This window comes from Haematobia irritans, chromosome 2 (assembly GCF_050003625.1).
Source record: "Haematobia irritans isolate KBUSLIRL chromosome 2, ASM5000362v1, whole genome shotgun sequence".
Lineage (NCBI taxonomy): Eukaryota > Metazoa > Arthropoda > Insecta > Diptera > Muscidae > Haematobia > Haematobia irritans.
The window spans coordinates 111,708,050-111,720,957 of record NC_134398.1 but is presented as its reverse complement, the minus strand read 5'-3'; the positions used below and the strand labels follow the sequence as shown (position 1 = coordinate 111,720,957).

Genomic DNA, 12,908 nt, shown 5'->3' with positions numbered 1-12,908 from the left:
CCATAAAATTTCAAGATCTATTGTCATGAAATATTATCCAATCTTCATCTACCAAAAGAAAATGGCTTGACTGTTGGCGATCGTGTTATTGTGTCTTCCGGTTTTGGCAGTCGTCCTGGCATTCTTCGCTACTTGGGTGAAACACAATTCGCTTCTGGAAATTGGTGTGGTATTGAACTCGACGACGGTACGGGCAAAAATGATGGTTCTGTTGATGGCATTAGGTAAGTAACATTTGTCAATTTGAACTAAAAATGGCAATATACAATGATTTTAGACCTACAATTTTAGATCTGAACAGCAAAGGTTTCTCAGAAGCGTTTAGTTAGACAGGAGCAGTTTCCTTAACGTCATGTTATGTATGCTGCTTTTAAATTAAATAAGGCATTTGGATTAATAACAATAAATAATAATAATGGATAATAATAAATTATCTCTATCTTTCACATATATATCATAAATTTTAATTTGAAGCTGCACGCGTTCGGTTAGACGTGTGAGTCGCTGTATATATGCTTTATTGACTACGAAAGAAATGGAGAATGTACGAATGACATAATAATATAAAGCTGCACGACAAGGATATATATTATACCCTTTATTATTTAAGGTGTATTCAGTTTCATGAAGTTTCATTTAAGTTGTAAAATTTCCGTTCGCGACATAAAATTGTCTTTGATAATGTGCTTGAGTGTATTCCTTTATTCAATTTTTAAAGCATGTCTTTGCTACTTCTCATTTGGGTGACAGCATGCTATGAATAAAAGTGAAGCAACCAAACTAAAAGTTATTATACCCTCCATCATAGGATGGGGGTATATTAACTTTGTCATTCCGTTTGTAACACATCGAAATATTGCTCTAAGACCCAATAAAGTATATATATTCTGGGTCGTAGTGAAATTCTGAGTCGATCTAAGCATGTCCGTCCGTCCGTCCCTCCGTCTGTTGAAATCACGCTAACTTCCGAACGAAACAAGCTATCGACTTGAAACTTGGCACAAGTAGTTGTTATCGATGTAGGTCAGATGGTATTGCAAATGGGCCACATCGGTCCACTTTTACGTATAGCCCCCATATAAAGGGACCCTCAGATTTGGGTTGTGGAGCCTCTAACAGAAGCATATTTCATCCGATCCGTCTGAAATTTGGTACATGGTGTTGGTATATGGTCTCTAACAACTATGCAAAAATTGGTCCATATCGGTCCATAATTATATATAGCCCCCATATAAACCGATCCCCAGATTTGGCTTGTGAAGCCTCTAAGAGAGGCATATTTAATCCGATCCGGCTGAAATTTGGTACATGGTGTTAGTATATGGTCTCTAACAATCATGCAAAAATTGGTCGACATCGGTCTATAATTATATATAGCCCCCATATAAACCGATCCCCAGATTTGGCTTGCGGAGCCTCAAAGAGAAGCTAATTTCATCCGATCCGGCTGAAATTTGGTACATGATGTTGGTATATGGTCTCTAACAACCATGCAAAAATTGGTCCACATCGGTCCATAATTATATATAGCCCCCATATAAACCGATCCCCAGATTTGGTTTGTGGAGCCTCTAAGAGAAGCATATTTCATCTGATCCGGCTGAAATTTGGTACATGGTGTTGGTGTATGGTCTCTAACAACCATGCAAAAATTGGTCCATATCGGTCCATAATTATATATAGCCCCCATATAAACCGATCCCCAGATTTGGCTTGTGGAGCCTCTAAGAGAAGCATATTTCATCCGATTCGGCTGAAATTTGGTACATGGTATTGGTATATGGTCTCTAGCAACCGTGCAAAAATTGGTCCATATCGGTCCATAATTATATATAGCCCCCATATAAAACGTTCTCCAGATTTGACCTCCGGAGCCTCTTGGAGGAGCAAAATTCATCCGATCCGGTTCAAATTAGGAACGTGGTGGTAGTATATGGTCGCTAACAACAATACCAAAATTGGTCCAATCACACAAAAATTGGTCCATATCGGTTCATAATCATGGTTGCCACTAGAGCCAAAAATAATCTACCAACATTTTATTTCTATAGAAAATTTTGTCAAAATTTTATTTCTAGAGAAAATTTTGTTAAAATTTTATTCGGTTCATAATAAAATTTTCATCATTGTCAAAATTTTATTTTTATAGAAAATTTTGTTCAAATTTTATTCGCTTCATAATAATTTTGCTGATTAAGGCATCATTAAAATCGTACCGAGATCTGTCCCGTGTCCAACGTTGTGAATATGTACGGCGCGGCGCTAATTCTCATTAATTTAATGAATAAATTAATCACATTTTTAACTATTTTCACAATAAAAACACTCAATTTGTGCAAAAACAATTTATAAACTATACTCGCTGATAGAGACAGTAAGACTTAAAAACATAAACAAAATACATCTGTTATCTTCGTTCAAAATAGTGGCAATTGATACATTAAGAGATTGCCATATCGTTAAATAATACACCAAATCGTCGTACAACACTAATCCCCACTTACGTTGCCACATAGTGCTTCGTTAAGTTAGTGGGTTGTTGTGTCTTCGATAAATCAACTACAATGGAAAACCCAGTAAGCACCCCCAGAACTAGCTTGTCAGAGTTCAGAGTTAATCGAGTCAAAGTATTAGAAGCTGAAAACTTAAACCTTAATCAAAAAATTAAAGAATTAGAAGAAATCGTTAATCACATTGCTGATGAAAACGCTCAACTAAAAAATGAAATTGCACTACTAAAACAAAAAAATTCCGAAAAAACTGTACGTTTTGCAGATGAGGCCCAGGTATGTACACAAATTATACCAGAAAATCAAATGGATCAACCCATGGAATATTATACCGATGAAGATGAGCTTGCTCGTGAAACCGGCTGGATAGTACAGAGGCACAGAAAAAGTAAAAAAAATCAAAGTCGCTCTTCCGAGCCCACTACATCAAACATTGGAAACGCAAATACACAACAAGAACAAAATATATCAGCTCCACTAAATCGACCTCCTCCGATAATAGTAACTTTTAATGGAAAATATAATGAATTGCAAAATTTACTTCAAAATTCAGCCAAAAACAAATATACAGTAAAGCTTTTACATAATAACGCTTATAAAATTAATACTTCTGATAGTGAAGACTACCGTGAAATAAGTAAAGTTTTAAATGTCTCGAACTTTACCTGGCATACATATGAAGATAAACAGCATAGACCAATTAGAGTCATGGCCAAAAACCTATCTCACACTTGCGATCCTGAGGATATAAAAAACGATCTGCATAAAAAAGGATTTAACATCCTAAGTGTTTTCAATAAAACTAAATTCAGAACCAAAGATAAGTTGGACATGTTTGTACTATCCTTCGATCATTCTGAAGATATAAATAAAATATATAATATTAAAGATATTCTTAGCACGATAGTAGTTATTGAACCACTTAAACTACCAAAAATAATACCACAGTGCTCTAATTGCCAAAGCTTCAACCATACCAAAAATTATTGTTCAAAACAACCTCGTTGTGTAAAATGCGCCGGTAAACATGAGTCCAAAAACTGCACGAAACCCATGGATGTTAACCCAAAATGCGTTAATTGTGGAGAAGAACATCCAGCAAACTATCGTGGATGCATCGTAGCCAAAGAACTCCAAAAAATACGAGAAAATAAAAATAAAAAACTAGTTGTTCCACCAAAATCTGCAAATTCACGATCTCAATACACGAATAGCCAAATACCAAATATTCGACAGTCAGTAATTAACGAACCGATAATTACTCATTCAAGGAACTTAGTCAACGTCGATGATCAACGAAATCATGCGATTTTATCTGGTAATAGCTCAGCAAGACTAAATATAAATCGTCCTTCTTTCAGAGAAAATACATATTCTGCAATAGCAAATCCAAATAACAATATTCTTTCACAAATACTTCAAAAATTAGAAAAAATTGAATCACAAAATAAAGCATACGAAAATCGCCTTCTTCAAATAGAAGAAAACTTCTATTCTGTATTTGAATGAGAGACCAAATATGTATTATGGAGTGGAATGCCAGTGGCCTTCTAAATCACAAAAATGAATTAGTGTGCACACTTGAAATCAATAATGTCGACATCTGTCTCATAAGTGAAACTCATTTCACAAAGGAATCATATACTGAATTTGAAAAATATTGCATTTATCACACAATACATCCAAGCAACAAGGCTAGAGGAGGAAGTGCAGTCTTAATAAAGAAATCTATCCCACATTGGGAAGAAGAAAAATTCCAAACAGAAGAATTTCAAGCTACGACTATAACGATTATGGTTGAAAAACAGAATATCTCGATCACGGCAGTTTATAGTCCGCCTAGGCATAGTATCAAGTTTGAAGGTTACTTAAAAATTCTAAATTCTCAAAAACACAAACACATTATCGGTGGAGACTTCAATGCAAAACATACTGCTTGGGGGTCCAGACTTACAACAACGAAGGGAAGAGAACTGTTAAAAGCAGTACGACATCTCGGATGTGAGGTAGTATCTACTTGCTCCCCCACATATTGGCCTACTGATACTAATAAAACTCCAGATCTTATTGATTTTTTTATTACTCGAAAAATATCTAACAGAAATATAAGAATTAAAGAAGGTTTTGACCTAAGCTCAGATCACTCACCTATATATTTATATTACAATGGAACGGTTGAAATAAAACCGAATAATCCTAAAATAGTAAATAAATATACAGATTGGGAGTACTTCAAACTCTTGGTATCAAGAAACATTGATTCGTTTTCTATTATCTCAACGGCAGAGGATCTAGAAAATGAAGTTTCGCTCTTCACAAGAATAATTCAAAATGCTGGGTGGGAAAGCACTCCAAAAACTAGTATACAAAATCATGCACACTCGTACCCGTTGTATATTAGAAAAATGGTAAAAGAAAAGCGTAAAATTAGAAAAAGATGGCAACATAGCAGGTCTCCTCAAGACAAAAATCTACTAAATAGAGTAACACAAAATATAAGAAGAGAAACACGCAAAATAAATAATGATAATTTTCATCGATACATAGATGGACTTACTTATGACAGCAAGACAGATTTTTCTCTCTGGAAAGCAGCTAAACAGTTCAACCGACCACTGACAATGAAATGTCCTATTATAGACGGCGTAAGTAATTGGGCGAAGTCTGATGAAGAAAAAGCGAAGGTTTTTGCCAAATATCTTCAGGAAATATTTTCCACTAATTTAAACGAACCTATACAAATTATACAAAACACAGATAAAACTCCAATATCTTCCGTATCTCCAAAAGAAATAGTTCAAGAGATAAAAAATCTAAAAAATAACAAATCACCAGGATTTGATCTAATAAATAATGAAATCTTGAAGCAACTACCGGTCAAAGGTATAGCAAAATTATGTAAAATCTTCAACTCAGCTATTCGACTTAAACATGTCCCAAGTTATTGGAAAGTGGCTGAAGTTCTAATGATCCACAAAGATGGCAAAGATCCCTATGATGTAAGTTCTTATCGGCCTATATCCCTCCTACCTGCCATTGGGAAATTATTCGAAAAAATTATCTGCAACAGACTAGACAAAGAAATCGAAAAGAGAAATTTAATTCCAAATCATCAATTTGGTTTTCGTAAAGGTCATTCGACTATCGAACAAATACATAGAATTACGCAAGTAATAGAGAATGCCTTTGAACAGAAGGAAGTATGCTCAGCAATATTTTTAGATATCTCAAAAGCTTTTGATGGAGTAGTGCATACATCTCTAATAAGGAAAATAAATACCATTCTCCCAGACGATATTTGTAAACTTATTAAATCATATTTAACTGATAGATATTTTCGGATTAAGAACAGTGGAGAATTCTCTGACTTATACCGAATATCTTCAGGAGTACCACAAGGCAGCATACTAGGACCTATTCTATATCTTCTTTACACATATGATCTACCGAATGACGAGCATAGTGTACTCGGAACCTTCGCAGATGATACAGTTATCTTGTCAAAAGGCACAGATACATCAATATCAACAAGGAAACTTCAACATACTGTTACAAAGATTGAAAACTGGACAAGGAAATGGGGGCTAAAATTAAACCACTCTAAATCAATCCATGTAGACTTCACTTACAATAATATAGATTATAAACCTATTTTCATAAATGGTAATCAAGTACCAGTTGCAAACTCGGCAAAATATCTTGGAATGACTTTAGACGCCAAATTGAAATGGAAACCACACGTAAAGTTGAAAAGGAAACACCTTGATATAAAGTATCGGCAATTAAATTGGCTTATGGGTAGAAATTCTAGACTCTCCACTCAGAACAAATTAATGATTTACAAGCAAGTACTAAAGCCAGTGTGGACATATGGAAGTCAACTCTGGGGCTGTGCCAAAGACGAGACTATTAATATTATTCAAACATTCCAAAATAAAGTATTGAGGAATGTAGTCAAAGCGCCATGGTACATACGAAATACGGATTTACACCGAGACCTCAAAATAAATTCAGTGAGAGACGAAATAACTCTTCTGGCAAAATCCCACGAAAAAAGACTTATTTCCCATAAAAATGAGGAGATCCCAAATCTCTTAGATGACAAACAAATACTGCGTCGATTGGGACGATTCAAGCCGAATGATTTGAAGCAGCGTTTCACCCAGCAAATAGATTAAACAAACTAATCTAAGCTGCACTTAACTTATAATTTAACCTAAATAAATTACTAGTTAGTCTTACTTGAAATTAAAGACTAGTTGTAGTGCATATATTTAAGCAATCGTTTTATGTTTAAATGATAAATAAAAAAAAAATAATCATGGTTGCCACTCGAGCCAAAAATAATCTACCATGATTTTATTTCTATAGAAAATTTTGTCAAAAGTTTATTTCTATAGAAAATTTTGTTAAAATTTTATTTCTGTAGACATTTTTGTCAAAATTTTCTTTCTATAGAAAATTTTGTGAAAATTTTTATTTCTATAGAAAATTTTGTGAAAATTTTATTTCTATAGAAAATTTTGTTAAAATTTTATTTCTGTAGAAAATTTTGTCAAAATTTTATGTCTACTTTGTCAAACTGAATTATATACGTATTGGATCGATCTTGTTTGATTTAGTATATACCACGTATGGACTTACATACAATTTTGAAGATGGTGTTAGGAGGGTTTAAGATACCTTGCCATCGGCAAGCGTTACCGCAACTTAAGTAATTCGATTGTGGGTGGCAGTGTTTAGAAGAAGTTTCTACGCAATCCATGATGGAGGGTACATAAGCTTCGGCCTGGCCGAACTTACGGCCGTATATACTTGTTCAAAAACTTAAGATGTAAAGTTGTGATGATATTTTTCAAACTTGTTACTACAACCAAATTCAAAAAGTACGAAAGTTTTTCATAAAAGGTACGAAATTGTTTAGTTAAAAGTACGTAACGTTTTCATAAAACGTATGAAAATTTTTCCTAAAAAGTACGAAACAATTTCATAAAAAGAACGAAATTGTTTCATAAAAAGTAAAAATCTTTTTCATAAAAGGTACGAAGTTTTTTCTTACAAACTACCAGAGAAGGTTTGTTTGTGCTAAATTTGAGCAGGGTCGGTTAATAAATAAGTCTATTATGGTCAGAAATAAAGTTATTAGTGGCAAATTTTGGAAAATCGGGTGATACATATCTACTTTTCTTTGAAAGTTGTTGATTTTGATAAATTGACCATCTAGATTCATAAACATTCTGTTACCTTAATATTATTTAGATCACAAATAGCAAACATGAAAAGTTTTATGAGTTCAGCCTGTGGAGTAAAAAAAATATAAAGAAGAATTTAAAAATTGTTATTTTGAGTTATTGTAAAATGTATTCGATCCTAATAAAATTTTAAACGAAATTTAACTCATCCTTTTTGTGCCCAAATGTTCCTTTTCCTTTTGAATTTTTATACCCTAAACCACCTAGTGGTCAGGCTATAACAACTTTGTTCTGCCAAAAAATGTGCCTACCAGAAATATTGATTTTATCCTGAATCCTGAGTCGATTTAGCCATTGGTGTCCGTCCGTCCATGTATTTGTTGTTCGCAGGATTCCGGTCGCAATTATTAACCGATATATTTGTATCGCCCGATTTTCCCAAATTTGGCTATAAGTCCCTTATTTATCAACCGATCTTACCCAAAGTTGGCCAAATCTAATTTTCTATAGGAATTAAAAAATTATCGAAATCGGTTCAGATATAGCTCCCATACATATGTATCACCAGATTTTCCAAAATTTAACTCTAATAAGTTTATTTCTGACCATAATAGACTTATTTAATAACCGATCCTACTCAAATTTAGTACAAAGAAACCTTCTCTGGTATCAACCGAACATGAAAAATATCGTCCAAATTGGTTCAGATTTAGATATAGCACCCATATAAATGCATCCCAAATTTGGTCATAATACTTTTAATTATTAACCAATTTTACTCAAATTTCAAATTTTGAAGTATTAGCCGATCGTAACTAGACTTACATGTACCTCTTACATAAATATATTTCCCAAGATTCACAAATTTGGATTTATTAGCCACAATAATTGAGCGATTACCTCTTTTTTTTTAATAATGTACACAATATTAGTGGCATACTAACTCTGTAGGTACGGAATCAACTATAGCTCCTAATAGCACACAATTCTGTTCTGATTGTGATAAAACTCCCATAAACATGTATCTCGCAAACCTATACAATTGGTACCCCACAAAAAATGTTTACTATTTCAGTAGTTGTGGTTTAGGATATGATATAGTCGGCCCCGACTTTCTACTTTCCTTACTTGTTTCTCATTAAATTTCGGCATGTGCCTTTACACTTTGAACTAAACTCATCAACTGAGAGGAACCATTTGAGATATTCTTACCGCATAGAAAAATGCAACATTTCTACTACACAACTACGTGGTGATGTGTTATTGCATTAGTTTTGAATACATATCAACGGAGTAGATGACATTTTTCGTCCACTTGATTCCTTTTTTCGTCAATTTGACGACTTTAAATGTTCTCATACATCTTGGAAGCCAATTTAAAAACAAAGATGTGAGCAAATGTTTGCTCAAATTCTCGTTTGGGTTAAGTTAAATGTGGAGAGAGCATGAAATACCCAACAAAAATTAACTTTGCTCTCATAAGTAAAAGCGTACCGTTATTTGAAAACAAGAAACGTAGCAAGCGCATTTGTATGTGTGTCTTTGTTTTATGTAGAGAAGTTGGCTGATAAGTCCCCGGTCTAACAAAGAAAACCACATTTTTTTTTTTCAAAATTCGTTTTTATTATTCAAAACATAGTTCCCTTCAAGAGCGATACAACGATTATAACGACCTTCCAATTTTTTGATACCATTTTGGTAGTACTCCTTCGGTTTTGCCTCAAAATAGGCCTCAGTTTCGGCGATCACCTCTTTATTGCAGCCAAATTTTTTTCCCTGCGAGCATCTTTTTGAGGTCTGAGAACAATAAAAAGTCGCTGGGGGCCAGATCTGGAGAATACGGTGAGTGGGGAAGCAATTCGAAGCCCAATTCATGAATTTTTGCCATCGTTCTCAATGACTTGTGGCACGGTGCGTTGTCTTGGTGGAACAACACTTTTTTCTTCTTCATATGGGGCCGTTTTGCCGCGATGGCGTTATGGGCTCCAATAACGCCATATAATAGTCACTGTTGATGGTTTTTCCCTTCTCAAGATAATCGATAAAAATTATTCCATGCGCATCCCAAAAAACAGAGGCCATTACTTTGCCAACGGACTTTTGAGTCTTTCCACGCTTCGGAGACGGTTCACCGGTCGCTGTCCACTCAGCCGACTGTCGATTGGACAGTCGGCTGAGTGTAGTGATTGAGCCATGTTTCCATTGTCACATATCGACGGAAAAAGTCGGGTGTATTAAGAGGTAACAGATGCAAACACCGCTCAGAATCATCAACACGTTGTTGTTTTTGGTCAAATGTGAGCTCGCGCGGCACCCATTTTGCATAGAGCTTCCGCATATCCAAATATTGATGAATGATATGAACAACACGTTCCTTTGATATCTTTAAGGCCTCTGCTATCTCGACCAACTTCATTTTACGGTCACTCAAAATTATTTTGTGGATTTTGTTGATGTTTCCTCTTTCGGGCGTCCACTGCTTTCACCGTCCACCGTGCTCATTTCACCACGCTTGAATTTTGCATACCAATCAATTATTGCTGATTTCCCTGGGGCCGGAAACTCATTATCAAGCCAAGTTTTTGCTTCCACCGTATTTTTTCCCTTCAGAAAACAGTATTTTATCAAAACACGAAATTCCTTTTTTTCACAATAACAAAAGTTGCTTCACAAAAGACGCTCTATCTCACAAACTAACTTACAGACGTCAAATTTTGACACGAATCATTTGAAGGATGGTACTAAAAAAAAGAAAATGCATTTAATACTAGCGACGCCATCTATGTGTCAGACCGGGGACTTATCAGCCAACCTGTTACATATCTACAGAACGAATGAATTCTATCATCGAGTTGAACACTGTTTTGTCATATTACGATTGATTCACTTTTAGGTATTTCACTTTACTACTAATGAACAAATGTAAATTACAATCATATATATTCTATGTATGCCTCATATCGTTTTATCTTTCATTTAGTATTGACATTTTTTCGACACATATTTCAGAGAAAAGTGTGTTTCAGAATTTGAAGATTCTTTCATCGCATTTACGAAAACCACACTGAAAGGAAAATGTTCCTCATGAGAACGAATTTTTACGTCCCGCTGACGAATTTTTCGTCAAAAATGAGCTAACGTAACATTTCATCCCGGTGATGAATTTTTCGTCATGGCGATGAATTGTAATTCATCGCTGTGATGAACATATTTACATCCCATAGATCACTATATTACGTCCAGGTGATAAAAGTATTTCATCTATGCGATTATATTTTTCGTATCTGCGATTATTCTCTTTCATTCATGCGGTGATGAAATTCTTCAAAAGTATGATTCTCCTTCGTCGTCGCTACAAACGCGATCACAGCGATGAATGCGATGAATGCTTTTCCTAAATTTGACGTAATCCATTCATCAATATGATGTAATCGATTCATCAATTTGATATAATCAATTCATCAATATGATGTAAGCCGTTCATAAATTTGATGTAGTATATTCATCAATATAAGTAAATTTTCACCAATATAAGTAAGTAATTTTCGTCCTCTCGATAGTATCAATTCGTTTACATTGCTAACATTTCCGTCCTTATCACAAATTTGACTTATATTGGTGAATAAATTACATCAAATTGATAAATGGATTATCAGAAATATTTTCTACGACACTTTTAATAAACAACCATATTGTTTTTTGTTTTAATTAAATTTAAATTTTATTTATTTGAAATAAAGTACAACTAACGAAGGTTAGGTTAGGTTAGGTTAAAGTGGCAGCCCGATTAAGATTCAGGCTCACTTAGACTATTCAGTGCATTGTGATACCACATTAACTAAAAGTACCTATTACATATGGGCACTTCTAGTTTTAACCGCTGAACCTTCTTGATTATTTTTCTTTGTTGAACCAACCAGATTGTTCCAAAAACATTAGCAGACTGCTTAAGTTAACGTTTTCCAGATCCGCCAGTAATCTGAAGCTATATGCTCCTAAAAGTTGCTTGCGCTTTACACAAAATGCAGGACACTCACACAAGAGGTGTTTAATTGATTCCTTTTCCTCCGCATCATGACAGCTCATACAATAGTCATTATACTTCGCGCCAATAGTTTTTGCAAAATCGCCTATCAGGCAGCGACCCGTTATAGCAGATATCAGGAGTGATATCTGACGTCTCGAGAACATTAGCATATCTAGTGTGCGGTTTAAGTTTAAATGGGGCCATATTTGCTTGGTGTCGTTACAACCCTTGCAATTTTCCCATCGAATATTGGCCATCATAACAGCCTTCTCACGTAGTAAGAGCTTGCAGGTGGCCAGAGGCATACCAACAGATTCTAGTTCCCCTGGAATATGTAAGGTAGTTCCTAGCCTTGCCAACTCATCCGCTTCGCAGTTCCCCGGTATGTTCCTATGGCCAGGCACCCATATTAGGTGAATATTGTACTGCTCAGCCATCTCATTGAGAGATTTGCGGCAGTCGATGGCCGTTTTCCAGTTGAGGAACACAGAGTCCAAGGATTTTATTGCAGGTTGACTGTCTGAGTATATATTAATGCCAATATTTGTTGGAACATTACTTCTCAGCCAATTCGCCACCTCTCTTATTGCTAATATTTCAGCCTGAAAAACACTACAGTGATTAGGTAATCTTTTCGCTATTCGAATTTCCAGATCTTTAGAATATACTCCGAACCCCACTTGTCCATTCAATTTGGAGCCATCAGTATAGAAATCTATATATCTTTTATTCCCCGGGGTCTGTGTACACCACGCCTCACTGTTGGGAATTAGAGTTTCAAACTTTTTGTCGAAAAGTGGTTTTGCCAGGGTATAATCCACTACGTTAGGCACATCTGGCATTATTTTGAGGACCGAACTATGACCGTACATTTTTTCCGACCACAGCGATAGCTCGCGCAACCGCACAGCCGTTGTTGCAGCTGACTGTTTGGCCAAAATGTCTAAAGGCAATAGATGTAGCATGACATTAAGGGAGTATGTTCCTGTCTTACTAAATGCGCCTGAGATACATAAGCTCGCCATACGCTGAACTTTGTCTAAACAAGTCGGTTTCTGAAGTGCCGGCCACCAGACTACAACACCATATAGCATTATAGGTCTAACTACTGCAGTGTATAGCCAATGCACAATTTTTGGTTTTAGTCCCCACTTTTTCCCTATTGCCTTTTTGCACGAG

General features: G+C 35.2%; 1 protein-coding gene across 2 annotated transcripts in view; it reads left to right on the top strand.

Annotated features, from left to right (window-relative positions):
• The window catches only part of CLIP-190 (Cytoplasmic linker protein 190), a 316,617-nt gene that overhangs the window by 265,228 nt on the left and 38,481 nt on the right, over positions 1-12,908 (top strand). For both annotated transcript variants that reach the window (XM_075295900.1, XM_075295899.1), the window contains exon 7: positions 59-224. In XM_075295900.1, coding sequence (XP_075152015.1) covers positions 59-224 — 166 coding nt within the window. The remainder of the gene's footprint in view (positions 1-58; positions 225-12,908) is intronic.